At 50.6% G+C, this 13,612-nt stretch overlaps 1 protein-coding gene across 1 annotated transcript in view; it reads left to right on the top strand.

Moving 5' to 3' along the window:
• Positions 1-13,612, top strand: part of ACAN (aggrecan) — a 69,724-nt gene that overhangs the window by 35,257 nt on the left and 20,855 nt on the right. The window contains exons 4-11 of the mRNA XM_058427510.1: positions 833-1,007; positions 2,573-2,700; positions 4,171-4,464; positions 6,313-6,690; positions 7,818-7,992; positions 8,478-8,605; positions 10,003-10,296; positions 12,372-12,611. Coding sequence (XP_058283493.1) covers positions 833-1,007; positions 2,573-2,700; positions 4,171-4,464; positions 6,313-6,690; positions 7,818-7,992; positions 8,478-8,605; positions 10,003-10,296; positions 12,372-12,611 — 1,812 coding nt within the window. The remainder of the gene's footprint in view (positions 1-832; positions 1,008-2,572; positions 2,701-4,170; positions 4,465-6,312; positions 6,691-7,817; positions 7,993-8,477; positions 8,606-10,002; positions 10,297-12,371; positions 12,612-13,612) is intronic.

Below are 13,612 nucleotides of genomic sequence, written 5' to 3'. Positions count from 1 at the left end.
GCTGCTTCCTCTGTGACATGGAGCTGGTAATATCATTCTCTCTGGACTTAGGGAGCATTAAATACTTCCTGGCTGTGGTCACAGTTAACTGACAGTTTGTGCTTCCCAAGAATCCTGTGATCCGGTGGGTCTTGTGATCATGCCCATTTTACAGACAAGCAAACTGAGGGCAAGTGACTTGCCTGAGGTTACCCTGGAAATGAGTCAGAGCAATCTCCTGACAGCTCATCCTGGTGTCTTTTCCCTCCCCCTCTCCACTCTCATTCTCAGTTCCAGAAGCCAAAGCAAGGGCTGAAGACTCCCTGGTCTCTTTCTCTCCATGGCCCAAGGAAAACAGTCAGGTCTTTGGTTAGCTTCAGGACTTCAGTCAACACCAGATTTTTCCCAGGGGGAGGTACAGTGGGAGGCTCTGTCAAAGACGGTTCACTCCTGGGCACACCTTAAATGGGGTTTCCACTAGGGTGGCCCTGGGCTGAGGGTGCAGGGGGTTCTGAGTGTCTCTTTCCCCTAATACAATATGGGGGTCTTGGAGTGATAGGAAAAAACTATAAGGAGGCAGGTTTTAGTTTAATTCAAAGAACTTTCTCATTATCAGGATTATCATAAGTCTTCAAAAAGGAATGCCTTGTAAAGTAGTGAGCTCCCCATTACAGGGTGTTCCAGCAAATTCAGAAGGATCACGTGCAAAGGTGTACAGGGAATCATGCATCAGCCTGGACCAGCTAGTTCCCTAAGGTCCCTTTGACTATTGCCACAATTCTGCGAGGGCCTCAGTGATCAGAGACTGTGCCTGACCAGCTCTTCCACTTGTGGGCGTGTATGTGTCTTGCAGGCATCGTGTTCCATTACAGAGCCATCTCTACACGCTACACCCTCGACTTTGACAGGGCGCAGCGGGCCTGCCTGCAGAACAGTGCCATCATCGCCACGCCCGAGCAGCTGCAGGCCGCCTATGAAGACGGCTTCCACCAGTGTGACGCCGGCTGGCTGGCTGACCAGACTGTCAGGTGAGACCTAGCCCATCAGCTAGTGGGGGCCAGGAGTCAGTGGCCACAGGGGAGTGGGGCGGGTGCTGGGTGGAACTTTGGCCAGCACTGAGCTGGTGCCAGCATGACACCATGGCCAGCCTAGGTTAGGGGCCATGGTCATACCTTGGCCGAACAGCAGCTCAATGACCCATCCCAAACCCTTGTTATTGTGATTCTCTCTTGCAAATGGGATGAGGGACTGCTAGCAACCTTGCCCTACATGTCATTATTTTTCCTACTCATTTTTTTCTTTGCCACGATTTCCTCACTTTTAAACTTCGGTGTCTTCTGTATTTTTGTAAACAACCTTCCATCCTTTTTGTTTTTAATAAGGCAAGACATAAATTGAACCCCTTGGTACATCCTTCCCTGAGCGTAGTTGCTGAGGAGTGAGGGGCAGAGCAGTCCAGATAGACCTTGCCCTCAAGGAATCTCAATGCACTCTGAAGGCAAGGTGATATCACCCATTTCAGGAGCATCATAGCTCCAACAGCCAGAACCACAAAGCCTCAGGAAGAAAAAAAAGGAAACTGTCTTTGCAATCTCAGGGTAGGAAAAGAGATCTTAGGATACAAAAACTATAGCCATAAAAAAAAAAAAGATGAGATAATAGTCTAGCACAGAGCAAGAGCCCACACCTTGATGGCATGAAGAACTGGACTCAGCCAGGTGCAGTGGCTCATGCCTGTAATCTCAGCACTTTGGGAGGCCAAGGTGGGTAGATCACAAGGTCAGGAGATCGAGACCATCCTGGCTAACATGGTGAAACCCCATCTCTACTAAAAAATACAAAAAATTAGCCGGGCGTGGTGATGGTCTCCTGTAGTCCCAGCTACTCGGGAGGCTGAGGCAGGAGAATGGCGTGAACCCGGGAGGTGGAGCTTGCAGTGAGCCAAGATCGCGCCACTGCACTCCAGCCTGGGCGACAGAGCGAGACTCCGTCTCAAAAAAAAAAAAGAACTGGACTCAAATTCCAGCTGTGGCACTTGGAAGCTGCGTAACTGTGGACAAATCGTTTAACACCTCTGAGCCCTAGTTTCTTCAAGTGTAAAGTAGATTGACGATAGCACCTACCTCATTGGGTTGACATGAGACTCAAATGATATAGAGCGAGGCCTAACAAACTATGGCCCAGAGGCCAAGTCCAACCCACCCCTTGCTTCTGTAAATAAAGTTTTATTGGGACACAGTCACACCCATTTGCGTATCTGTGGGTGCTTTATGCTACAGTGGCAGTTGAGTGGTCACCACAGAGACTATGCAAAACCTAAAATATTTACTATCTGGCCTTTTATAGAAAAAAAATATGTGAGCCCCTGATAGACAAAGTGTGTTTTGTACCACTAAATATTCAGTAGTGGGGGCTGCCTTGAATCATGATTCACTGTAAAAACAGATAGGCAGTTGACATATTCAAAAGAGACATGGTCAAATGCAATATTAAGTCGCTGTTTCCTCCCATGAGGGAGGAAGATTCAAAGGCAGAGGCCATGGGCTTCCCTTTGTCCCCTGAGTGTCACACCTCCATTTCGGGTTCCTGGCAGATACCCCATCCACACTCCCCGGGAAGGCTGCTATGGAGACAAGGATGAGTTTCCTGGTGTGAGGACGTATGGCATCCGAGACACCAACGAGACCTATGACGTGTACTGCTTCGCTGAGGAGATGGAGGGTGAGCTGCCCTGCCCACCAAGAGGCACCCAGCTCCCTTCCCAAGGCCCCCTTCCCCTCCCCATCTCCCCACTGACACTTGAGATCACACACGGTGCCAGCTCAGGGCCTGACACACTCCGTCCTCCTCTGCTACGAAGGGAGGTGGGCTGAGGCCTACAGGTCCGCACCCCTCGCACTCCACTTTGGAGAGGGTCTCAGTGGCCCCAACATCTGCAAAATGTCTGGTGTCACCACTGGACCCAAGAGCACGTGTCACAGGAGGTTTCTCACCTGGGATTGCCCCTCCCAGCTGAGACCCTGGCTGCTGTGACAAGCACATCGCTGTTCTAAGGTCCACCGTGCTGTCAAAGTCCAGCCCAGCCTTACCCTCGCAAGCGACACTACACCAGCAACAAAGCTCCCAGGGCAGCTGGCCACCCAGCCACCCTCCCCCAGAGTCCTTGTGGGCAGCCCCAGCTCTGTTCCTGGACAGAGCTGGGAGCAGCGGAGAGGAACCTGGACTTTTTCTGTTTTGTAAAGGGCACCAGTTTTGATCGCAGAGTTACCCACGCACGTGGATTACACCCTTTCCACCATCTGCACCCATATACCCCTTTGTACATTCCAGACTCTGCAATGTCTGTCTCCTCCCTCCCTGCCTGCCCCGCCTTCCCCCCACCTGAGTGCAGTGCCCACAGCTTCTCCAGGCTGAGGAGAAGAGCCGACAACTGGCACTTTCTGGGTGAGGGGCCCCGGCCAGGCTTTCTCACCACCGTAGCCCCCTGCCGCATTCTCACCCCAGGGGGCAAACCTGTTATTTGTGTGTTCCCACATTTGGCTAACCAAAGACAAATAGAACTGCCAGTTAGAGCTGCCACTGAGCAGGGGTAGCCAGAACCACCCCTGTGAGTGGATGCCCTCCGCCCCCACCCTTACCCCTTACCCTTACCCCTGACACAACCTTGTTAGGTTTTGGGAAATTTTTTTTTAAGCTCACGGTCCTCTAATGATGCTCTTATGGACTCTTCAGGGTCTAGAGACCCCAGGTTGGGAACCACTGCTCCAAGGGCTCAAGGTCTGATGCCTGCTTTTTCCAGGAAAATTTGAGTTTTTTAAAAGGATTTGCCTTGAGTAGGCAATGCTTAACTCCTAGGAAAGATCCCCCTGTGGTGGAATGCAAATGGAGCAAAGAGGCTTTTGAGCAGAATTTTCCTCCCAGATTTCAAGTTTGCTCCACCCTTTGCCCAATCTCCCTGCCATTTTTGCTGCTTCTTTCTCAGTCCCCTTGTTTTAGGAAATTGATGTCATCCTACACAAAAGCCCAGAAATAAGCAATGAAGGGCAAGATCTGAGATACAGACATATGGGACCAGGACTTTGGGAAGTTAAAGGACTCCCAAGGCCTCGTGGAAAAGTGTGGATCTCTCTGGGGATGCGGAGCAGAGGGAGGGGGAGAAGACCCTTACCCAGCTGGCTGTGTCCTTCACAGGTGAGGTCTTTTATGCAACATCTCCAGAAAAGTTCACCTTCCAGGAAGCAGCCAATGAGTGCCGGCGGCTGGGTGCCCGGCTGGCCACCACGGGCCAGCTCTACCTGGCCTGGCAGGCTGGCATGGACATGTGCAGCGCCGGCTGGCTGGCCGACCGCAGCGTGCGCTACCCCATCTCCAAGGCCCGGCCCAACTGCGGTGGCAACCTCCTGGGCGTGAGGACCGTCTACGTGCACGCCAACCAGACGGGCTACCCCGACCCCTCATCCCGCTACGACGCCATCTGCTACACAGGTGGGGCACGGCTGGTGGTGGGAAGGGAGTTCACGCCACTAAAATGGGGTCCTAGAGGGAAGAGGAGATATTGGAAAGGGAGGGTTGGTTTTTGCCCTTGAAGGGGCCACTGGGTACCTGAACCCTATGTTTTTAGAACACCCCTCCATTTTCACTGGTTCCTAGGAAGCACTGAGGTAGAGACACTTGAGACTGAAGCGTTTCTAGCCCTGTCTCATCAGATCAGCACAGAAGAGGCTTAAAAGCCTCCAAACTGTTTTCTCCAGTTTGAATCAAGGCTCTGTCACCTACTACTGTGCAACCCTGGCAAAGTCAAGGCCGTGAACCTCACTCTTCTCATCTGTCTAGTGGGGAGATGGGGTGCCCACCTGGGAAGATGTTGGGGGTCTGACATGTGACCCTGGCACCCATGGGAGGGTGCTGCTATCTGCCTTTTTAAATTGAATGTGTCTAAAAGGAGGGTCAAAATGGGTTTTGTTGTGTTTTTTTGTTTTTTTCTTTGAGACAGGGTCTCACTCTGTCATCCAGGCAGGAGTTCAGTGGTGCAATCATAGCTTACTGCAGCCTTAGCCTCCTGGGCTCAAGCAATCCTCCTGCCTCAGCCTCCCATGCAACTAGGAAAACAGGCACCACCATGCTTTGCTAATTTTTTTTTTTTTTTTGGTAGAGATGGGGTCTTGTCATGTTGCCCAGGCTGGGCAAAATGTTATTTTACTTTATTATTATTATTATTGAGACAGAATCTCATTCTGTCACCCAGGCTGGAGTGCAGTGGTGCTATTTCAGCTCATTGCAACCTTCATCTCCCAGGTTCAAACAATTCTTCTGCCTCAGCCTCCCAGATAGATTGGGATTACAGGTGTGCGCCATCATGCCCAGCTAATTTTGTATTTTTAGTAGAGATGGGGTTTCACCATGTTGACCAGCTGGTCTTGAACTCTTGACCTCAGGTGATCCACCCACCTCAGCCTCCCAAAGTGCTGGGGTTACATGCGTGAGCCACCATGCCCGGCCGCAAAATGTTATTGAAAAGGGTAGGGGAAAGTTTGATGGGGACTTTATTTTGAAAAATTAGACCAAAATGTTCAAATAACTTTTTATCTTACATTTAACACATTTTGAGTTATAATTATAATTACATGCTAATTCTTGGAGGAAAAAGCAATGTATCACATGAATGAGGAGTTGCAAAACTTTTATGTCCTAAGTGGTGATAACACAATGACAACTCATTACACGTTTCATTTCCACAACCTGATCTTACAGGAAGAGGGTTAATAGTTGGGATTTCCCCCTCGAAGCCTCTCTTAACTTTTTGGTATTCTAACCACTCTTTTGGAAGTAGTATCACTCTCATGAGACCCTCATTTTTCCATGACTATGAGACAGGCAGTTCTTCAAAGCCACCTTCATCAACTTCACAAACTGTACTTTCTGCAAGATTTTCTGATTTCTCCTTATAACTGACTTACCTGGTCCTGTTGGATAGTTACAGCATCAGATGGTTAGTAAGGTGCTCATGAGACGAGTGAAGCAGCAGCTGTGTTGAGCAGGAAGGGCTGTTGGGGTGGGAACTGATCTTTATGAGCCGTCAGCTCATTGGTCAATATCTTGCCCTCTGATAGCTCTTGCTCTCTTTTGCGATCTTGAAACTGTGGGGACTCCTACGATGAATGCCGATAGCTGAGTACCCCTGAAATGGGCTTGGCAAGGCGCCTGGCACACAGGGGCGCCCTCCTGCCCCAGCAGGGAAAGAGGAGGAGCCATGCTCATCTCCAGCCCACTCCTCATCCCCCTCAAGCTGGTCCCAGGCTGAGAGGCTAAAGCTTGTCTTTGCCCCTTCCCTAGGTGAAGACTTTGTGGACATCCCAGAAAACTTCTTTGGAGTGGGGGGTGAGGAGGACATCACCATCCAGACAGTGACCTGGCCTGACATGGAGCTGCCACTGCCTCGAAACATCACTGAGGGTGAAGCCCGAGGCAGCGTGATCCTTACCGTAAAGCCCATCTTCGAGGTCTCCCCCAGTCCCCTGGAACCCGAGGAATCCTTCACGTTTGCCCCTGAAATAGGGGCCACTGCCTTCCCTGAGGTTGAGAATGAGACTGGAGAGGCCACCAGGCCCTGGGGCTTTCCCACGCCTGGCCTGGGCCCTGCCACGGCATTCACCAGTGAGGACCTCGTCGTGCAGGTGACCGCTGTCCCTGGGCAGCCGCATTTGCCAGGGGGTAAGTAGCTGCCCGTGGGTGCATCCAGGGGCAGGTGGAGAGAACTTGGCCTGCAGGGAAGGGATTCCCGCAGTTGAAGCCTGTACCTTCTACTTAACCTGGCACCTGGGACGATGTTCTCTCCTCTCAGACCTTATTCTCCTCATCTGTGAAACAAAAACAATAGGCCAGACTAGTCAGGTCCACACTCTTGCCATCAAGGATTTATTTCAAATGAGGTCATATGTGGAATCCAGTCTCTATATCAAGCAGGCACATGTGCCACATAGATCTAAGGGAAGTAGCGTGGAGAACAACTGGGGCTCCTTCTGTCCAGGGCCCCTCCTTGCCCCATCAGACACCCCCATGAAACAGAGCCGCTAGAAAACCACTGCTTTGGATGACCCCTGAGGCCTCTGACTGCTCTGACCTCCCAGGACAAGGGCCAGCAAACTGTGGCCAGTGGGCTGGGTTTAGCTGTTCTCATATGGCCCATGACTTAGGAATGATTTTTACATTCTTAGTTAGGGGCAAAAAGTCAAAAGAAAAATAATATTTTGTGACACATGAAAATTATATAAAATTCAAATTTCAATGTCCACAAATAAAGTTTGATTGGAACAAAGCCATAGCCATCTGTGGACAAGTTGTCTATGGCTAACTGAGGACAATCACAGCGGGGTTGAATACAGTCAGTCCTTCATGTCTGGATTCAACCAACCGTGGATGGAAAATATCCCAAAAGAAAAGAAACAATAACATAACAATACAACAATAAAAGTAATACAGATTTAAAACAATACAATATAACCACTACTTACATAGCATTGTTATTGTATCAGATTTTATAGGTAATCTAGAGATGCTTTTATACAAATACTACACTTTTATATCAGGGACTTGAGCCTCTGCGGATTTTGGTATCTGAGGAGATCCTGGATCCCAAAGGATAACTGTAGGGGAGGCGCAGATGGATGCTGCCATCCACCATCACACCCACATGGCTACCAAGTGGGATTTCAGCCTGCATTGCCCAGATAAATCCAATATGTCAGGCAGCAGGAGTTGGTCCCCCTCTGTGCCCATGGAGCCTTGGGAACTGCACACCATGGGTCCCTGAACCTGACCGCTCCCTCCTCCCCACCCAGGGGTCGTGTTCCACTACCGCCCGGGACCCACTCGCTACTCGCTGACCTTTGAGGAGGCGCAGCAGGCCTGCCTGCGCACCGGGGCGGCCATTGCCTCGCCGGAGCAGCTCCAGGCCGCCTACGAAGCAGGCTATGAGCAGTGCGACGCTGGCTGGCTGCGAGACCAGACCGTCAGGTGAAGCCATGCTCCTCGCCCAGCCCAAACCCAATGGAAGAGGTCAGGCTCAAGGAGCCACAGCCTGGCACGGCCCCCAGCACACTGAGCACCCAATACCTTGTGGGTTAATGAATTAGTTGGTGACTCAACTGAAGCATATCCCGAAAGGGTGGTGAAGGGCACCGGGTAATGTTCAGTTCTTGGTCATTTCTCCCCATCAGAGGCAGCAGCCCCCTCCTCAAGTGCCCCGTTCCCCTCCAGCCTGACCCAGTGCCCTTCCATGCAGCTGCTCTCTCCTGAAGCCAGAAATCCCCCAGGAGCCACCAGACCCTTCCCCAGGCTGCTCGGAGAACTTGCTGCATACGGGGCTTCTTCCTGGTTTGAATCCCACCAGATAACTGAAGACATGCCCAAGTCCCTGGGTAGCCTCTGGCCTCAGCCCAAGGCCCTGCATCTACCAGGCCCTGGAGGCCTTTATCTTCTCCTCCCACTCTCCTTTGCAGATACCCCATTGTGAGCCCACGGACCCCATGCGTGGGTGACAAGGACAGCAGCCCAGGGGTCAGGACCTATGGCGTGCGCCCATCAACAGAGACCTACGATGTCTACTGCTACGTGGACAGACTTGAGGGTACAAGCCACATTCTCACATTTCGGGCCCTAGATGGGCAGGGGGTGGACAGGGGGCTGACAGGGCGATACAAAGAAGAGAGGGGGTTACCACCCACTCACCCCTGATCCCACCCACTTTCCAGGTGGGAAAGGGCCTGCTGAAAAAGGAAGGCCTCCAGCCCCTCCCTCAGATCCAGCCCCTGCTCTCCTACTGAATGTTTCATGTGGTCTCCTCCAGCATTGCAGGGGAGCATCAGTCCCTTTGAAAAGCAATGAGGTCTGTGGGTAAATCTCGGTTTATTATAAATAAATGCTATATACACCAACTCCTTCTTGGAGAGTCCCAATGCCTGGGCACAAATCAAAGGCACTGAGAAGTCCTGCAGTAAAAACAAAAACAAAAAACCTCTTTAGGCTGGGCACAGTGGCTCACACCTGTAATCCTAGCACTTTGGGAGGCAGAGGTGCCTCAATGCGGGTGGATTGCTCTAGCCCACGAGTTCGAGACCAGCCTGGGCAACATGGCCAAACCCTGTCTCTACTTATTTAAAAAGAAAGAAAAAGAGAAACTTCTTTAACTCTCTTTAACTCAGCATTGCCCAACTTTTAATTACAGACCTTTATTTTGTTTTATTTCATTTCTTTTAATTTCCATGAAAATTACCAAATTTCCACTGAACACAATTTTGGAAATGCTGGTGTTCCAGAAAGATTTCGGCATTGCCACTCACTTGTTTCAAGACCCTGGGCAAGTCACTTAACCTCTCTAGGCCTCAGCTCCTTCATCTATAAAGTGGGACTGATTTATATGTACATCAGAGGTTTTTTTGAGTATTAAATGAGATATGTATGAAAATCTTCTTGGCACGAGTAGGTCTTCAGTAAGTGTAAGCTCTCCTCCCCCTGAATCGGATAGGTACCAGGTACATTGCTAGGTGCTGGGACCCAGCCCCTGCCCTGGATGAGTTCCCAGGGTGTGGGGTGAGCAGGTCCACAGCAGTCACAGTGAAAAGTGCAGTGGTGTAGGGGTGCACAGGGATTGGAGGGGGCCCAGGCGAGCTGCCTTGCTTAGCCAAGGGAGGGGGTGCCTAAGTGTGACTAGAGAATCCAGAAAAGAGGGCAGGAGGAGAAGTTGTTGTAGAAACAACTTGGTCCAGTTTGACAGGAATTTTGACTTTTTTGGCACCGGAAGTCCTACGTCCCAGGAAACCCCAGTCCAGTACAAACCAGAGCGGTGGTCACCTATTTCCCAGGATCCCAGAAAATCTAAGGGGGAGTGGTCAAAGAAGGGGTGATGGAGCTGGGCTGGGTCTTAGCCCTGGTGAGGAGGGTTGGAGGAACTCTGTCCTGGGTGGGCAGGGACTGACCTGGCCTGAATATGGGGGGTCATACTCTACCCCTTGCCTCTGCCCCCAGGGGAGGTGTTCTTCGCCACACGCCTTGAGCAGTTCACCTTCCAGGAAGCACAGGAGTTCTGTGAATCTCACAATGCCACACTGGCCACCACGGGCCAGCTCTACGCCGCCTGGAGCCGCGGCCTGGACAAGTGCTATGCTGGCTGGCTGGCCGACGGCAGCCTCCGCTACCCCATCGTCACCCCAAGGCCTGCCTGTGGTGGAGACAAGCCAGGCGTGAGAACCGTCTACCTCTATCCTAACCAGACGGGCCTCCCGGACCCACTGTCCCGGCACCATGCCTTCTGCTTCCGAGGTATGCAGCCTCGCTTCAGCTCCAGCAGCCCCTTTTGTCTGGAGAGGACCCCCCTAGTTTCACCCCATCCTGCCACCACCCAGTATCCCATCCATCAGAGCAAGAAAAAGTCAGTCCCTCTGGGGCAGAGCCAGCTCTGAAACCAGCACAACGCAGGCTTTGACCCCAAGGCAAGGTCATCCTTCTAAAGTTCCCCAGAGACAAGCAGAGATAAGTAAGAACTTGAGCTGGTATTTATATCTACTAGAAATTAGGTAGACCTGAATTTGAGTTATGGCTCTGCTACTTAATAGCTGTGTGAAAATGGAGACATAATGGTTCCTACTTCACAGGGAGCTGCAAGAATTAATTGAGTGCATGTGGTGCCCTTGGTATAGTGCCTGGGACACAGTAAATGCTCAATAAATGTTAGATTTATTTCATATACATATATATGTAAAACTATAATATATAGCTTTACTTTGTACAACCTGTAATTTGTACACCCTTGTCAAATTCTCTCCTGCTTGCAAATATTTCTGTGATGAGTTTAGTCAAATTATTCTATTACTCTTCACTAAGCACTGGTGGTTCATGTTTTTCATTGACCTATGCTATGGATATGCTACCATTTCAACCGTCACTCCACATTGGACTTCTGAGAGTGATGTCATCAAGCAATATAGTAAGCATGGCCAGGGCGTAGCCATGGAATTGCTGGGCTCTGATTGGATTTGTTCCTGCACAGTCCATGGAGGGTCTGGGTGCATGGACCAGAATGTAGATTGTAATAACAGCCTGTGCCATGTTTTAGATAGTTTATATCAAAACTGGGTGTCTTTGCAACTTCCTGTGAATCTATAATTATTCTCAAATAAACTTGGGAAAAAAACTTGAGTGTCCCCAGGTTTCCCAGACAGCCAGGGTCACCTTTTAAAACCCAATTCAAGGCCAGGAGCAGTGGCTTACACCTGTAATCCCAGCACTTTGGGAGGCCAAGTTGGGCGGATCGCTTGAGGTCAGGAGTTCGAGATCAGCCTGGCCAACATGGTGAAACCCTGTCTCTACTAAGAAAAGTGCAAAAATTAGCCGGGTTTGGTGGTGTGCACCTGTAATCCCAGCCACTAGGGAGGCTGGAGCAGGAGAATCGCCTGAACCCAGGAGGTGAAGGTTGCAGTGAGCCGAGATTATTCTGCTGTACTCCAGCCTGGGCAACAGAGCAAGACTCTGTCTCAAAAAAAAATAAAATAGAATTCAAAGTTCAGCCAGCTTCAGTAAGTCAAGTCCAATTCTCTCCCAGAGGCTTTGATGAGGCTCTTGTCCCAGTGCCCCTCTCTCTGCTCTGGGAAGCAGAAACCAAGCCAGTTAACCTCCCAGAAAGTTTCCAGCCATGCTGCCCCCAGCCTCCCACCCCTGACCCTCCATGAACTCAGCCCTGTGTATTATCCTGCACAGTTCAGCTTCCTTGCTGACCAAGCTCACTGCTGGTTTCCCCCACATCAGAACAGTTACCCCTAGCCCATGAATACTACCTTCACGCTTTCAAATGCCGAGATGGTTTCATGGAATTTAAGCACCATCCTCCTATTTTTGGTCCTGACACACTTGGAACATAATCCCCGTCCCCAAGATCGGCAGCGTTGTTCAGTAGTTGAGAGCGTGGAGTCTGGCACCAGATGCTTGAATTCAAAGACTAGATCTGACATTTGTAAGCCATTGACCCTGGGCAAATCATGTAACTCTGTGCCTCAGTTTCCCCATCTGTAAAATGAGATAATTATATCTCTCTCATAAAGCTGTTGTGAGATAAAGTGATTTTATTTACATAAGCCTTTAGAGCAATGCCTGGCATGTATGACGGATTCTGCAGGTGAGATGACCCAGATCACCGGAACTAAACTGCTGGTGGTGCATATGGATATTATATCATTGGTGCCGATGTCTGTTACTAAGCGAGAAGGCAAACAGCCATCCGCTGAACCAGGAGGTGGGGCCTGGCCCACCTCAGAGTCCCCTAGCTCCCCTCAAGAAGGGCCAGCTAGGGACGGGTCACTGGTAAGAGAGGGACTCACTCTGACCACCCACATCTCCTTTAGGCATTTCAGCGGTTCCTTCTCCAGGAGAAGAAGAGGGAGGCACACCCACATCACCCTCTGGTGTGGAGGAGTGGATTGTGACCCAAGTGGTTCCTGGTGTGGCTGCTGTCCCCGTAGAAGAGGAGACAACTGCTGTACCCTTAGGGGAGACTACTGCCATCCTAGAGTTCACCACCGAGCCAGAAAACCAGACAGAACGGGAACCAGCCTACACCCCAGTGGGCACATCCCCGCTGCCAGGTTGGTATGGCTTGGGTTCTGGGGCACACCCTGAAACTGCATACCCCTGTCTGCCTACAGTGTGCCTGGTGGGGTGGGGGGGTTCCCTTCCTGGGATTTGTGCTGTTTCCCCAGCCCTGACACTGGCTGGGTGTGCTGCTGTGGGCAACTTTAGCCACCTCAGCTGGCCTCTAGGACCTGCCCCAGAGTGACAAAAACAGCCTTGTTCATAAAATTTTTTTATTACACATTAACTTTTCTGGCCCTTATTTCCCTTGCATGAACCCCCAAATGCCCAGGACTGTGCTGATCAGAGGGCCCTCAGTTACCTTGTCCTCCTGCACTGACACCCTTACCCTAACCTCAACCCTCTCTTGTGGGAGGATCTCTAATAGAAGAGAAATAACCAGGGAGGGGGTTACTGTCAGAAGTCTGACTGTGACCTGTCTCCTCGCCTTTCTGGGCCAGGCCTCCTCAGGCAGAACTTCCTGAACTCTGTCACAATTAAACCAGATGAGACTTAACAGGATGAAAGCAGCAGTCCCTAAGCCTTGTTGAATAAAGTGTTTTGTGGCCACTAAGGTTTGGGAAATGCTGACTTACAGAGATTAACAGGTTTCCTCACTGCAGACCTTCTCAGAGCCTTGAATATGCTAATATGCACTGTAAGTCTCCAAAAGGAGGTGATAGATATAGTGTGTCCCAAATTAACATTACCACAGAGCCTCCCCCCACTCCCACAGAGCATTGTTAACATCTAGCAGCTTCCAGCTGGGGTAAGCTTGATTTAAAACAATGTACAGTAGTATGTGTGTATACCTGGTAGAGTCAGTTTCCCTGGGGTATGTGCATCTGAAAAAAGGAGTGTATCCGAGCTCCCACTAACTCATCCATCCATGCTTCAGCATTCTGTGCATGGTTCCAGAGCAATTTGGCGGTGTCAGGTGCTCTTCTGGGCATTGGAGATGCAAAGCCTGGCCTCTCTCCATATCAGAAGGTTAAGATGCCTCTGTAGAGCAGGG

Source organism: Hylobates moloch, unplaced genomic scaffold, assembly GCF_009828535.3.
Source record: "Hylobates moloch isolate HMO894 unplaced genomic scaffold, HMol_V3 SCAFFOLD_14, whole genome shotgun sequence".
Lineage (NCBI taxonomy): Eukaryota > Metazoa > Chordata > Mammalia > Primates > Hylobatidae > Hylobates > Hylobates moloch.
This window is presented reverse-complemented; position numbering and strand designations above follow the sequence as displayed.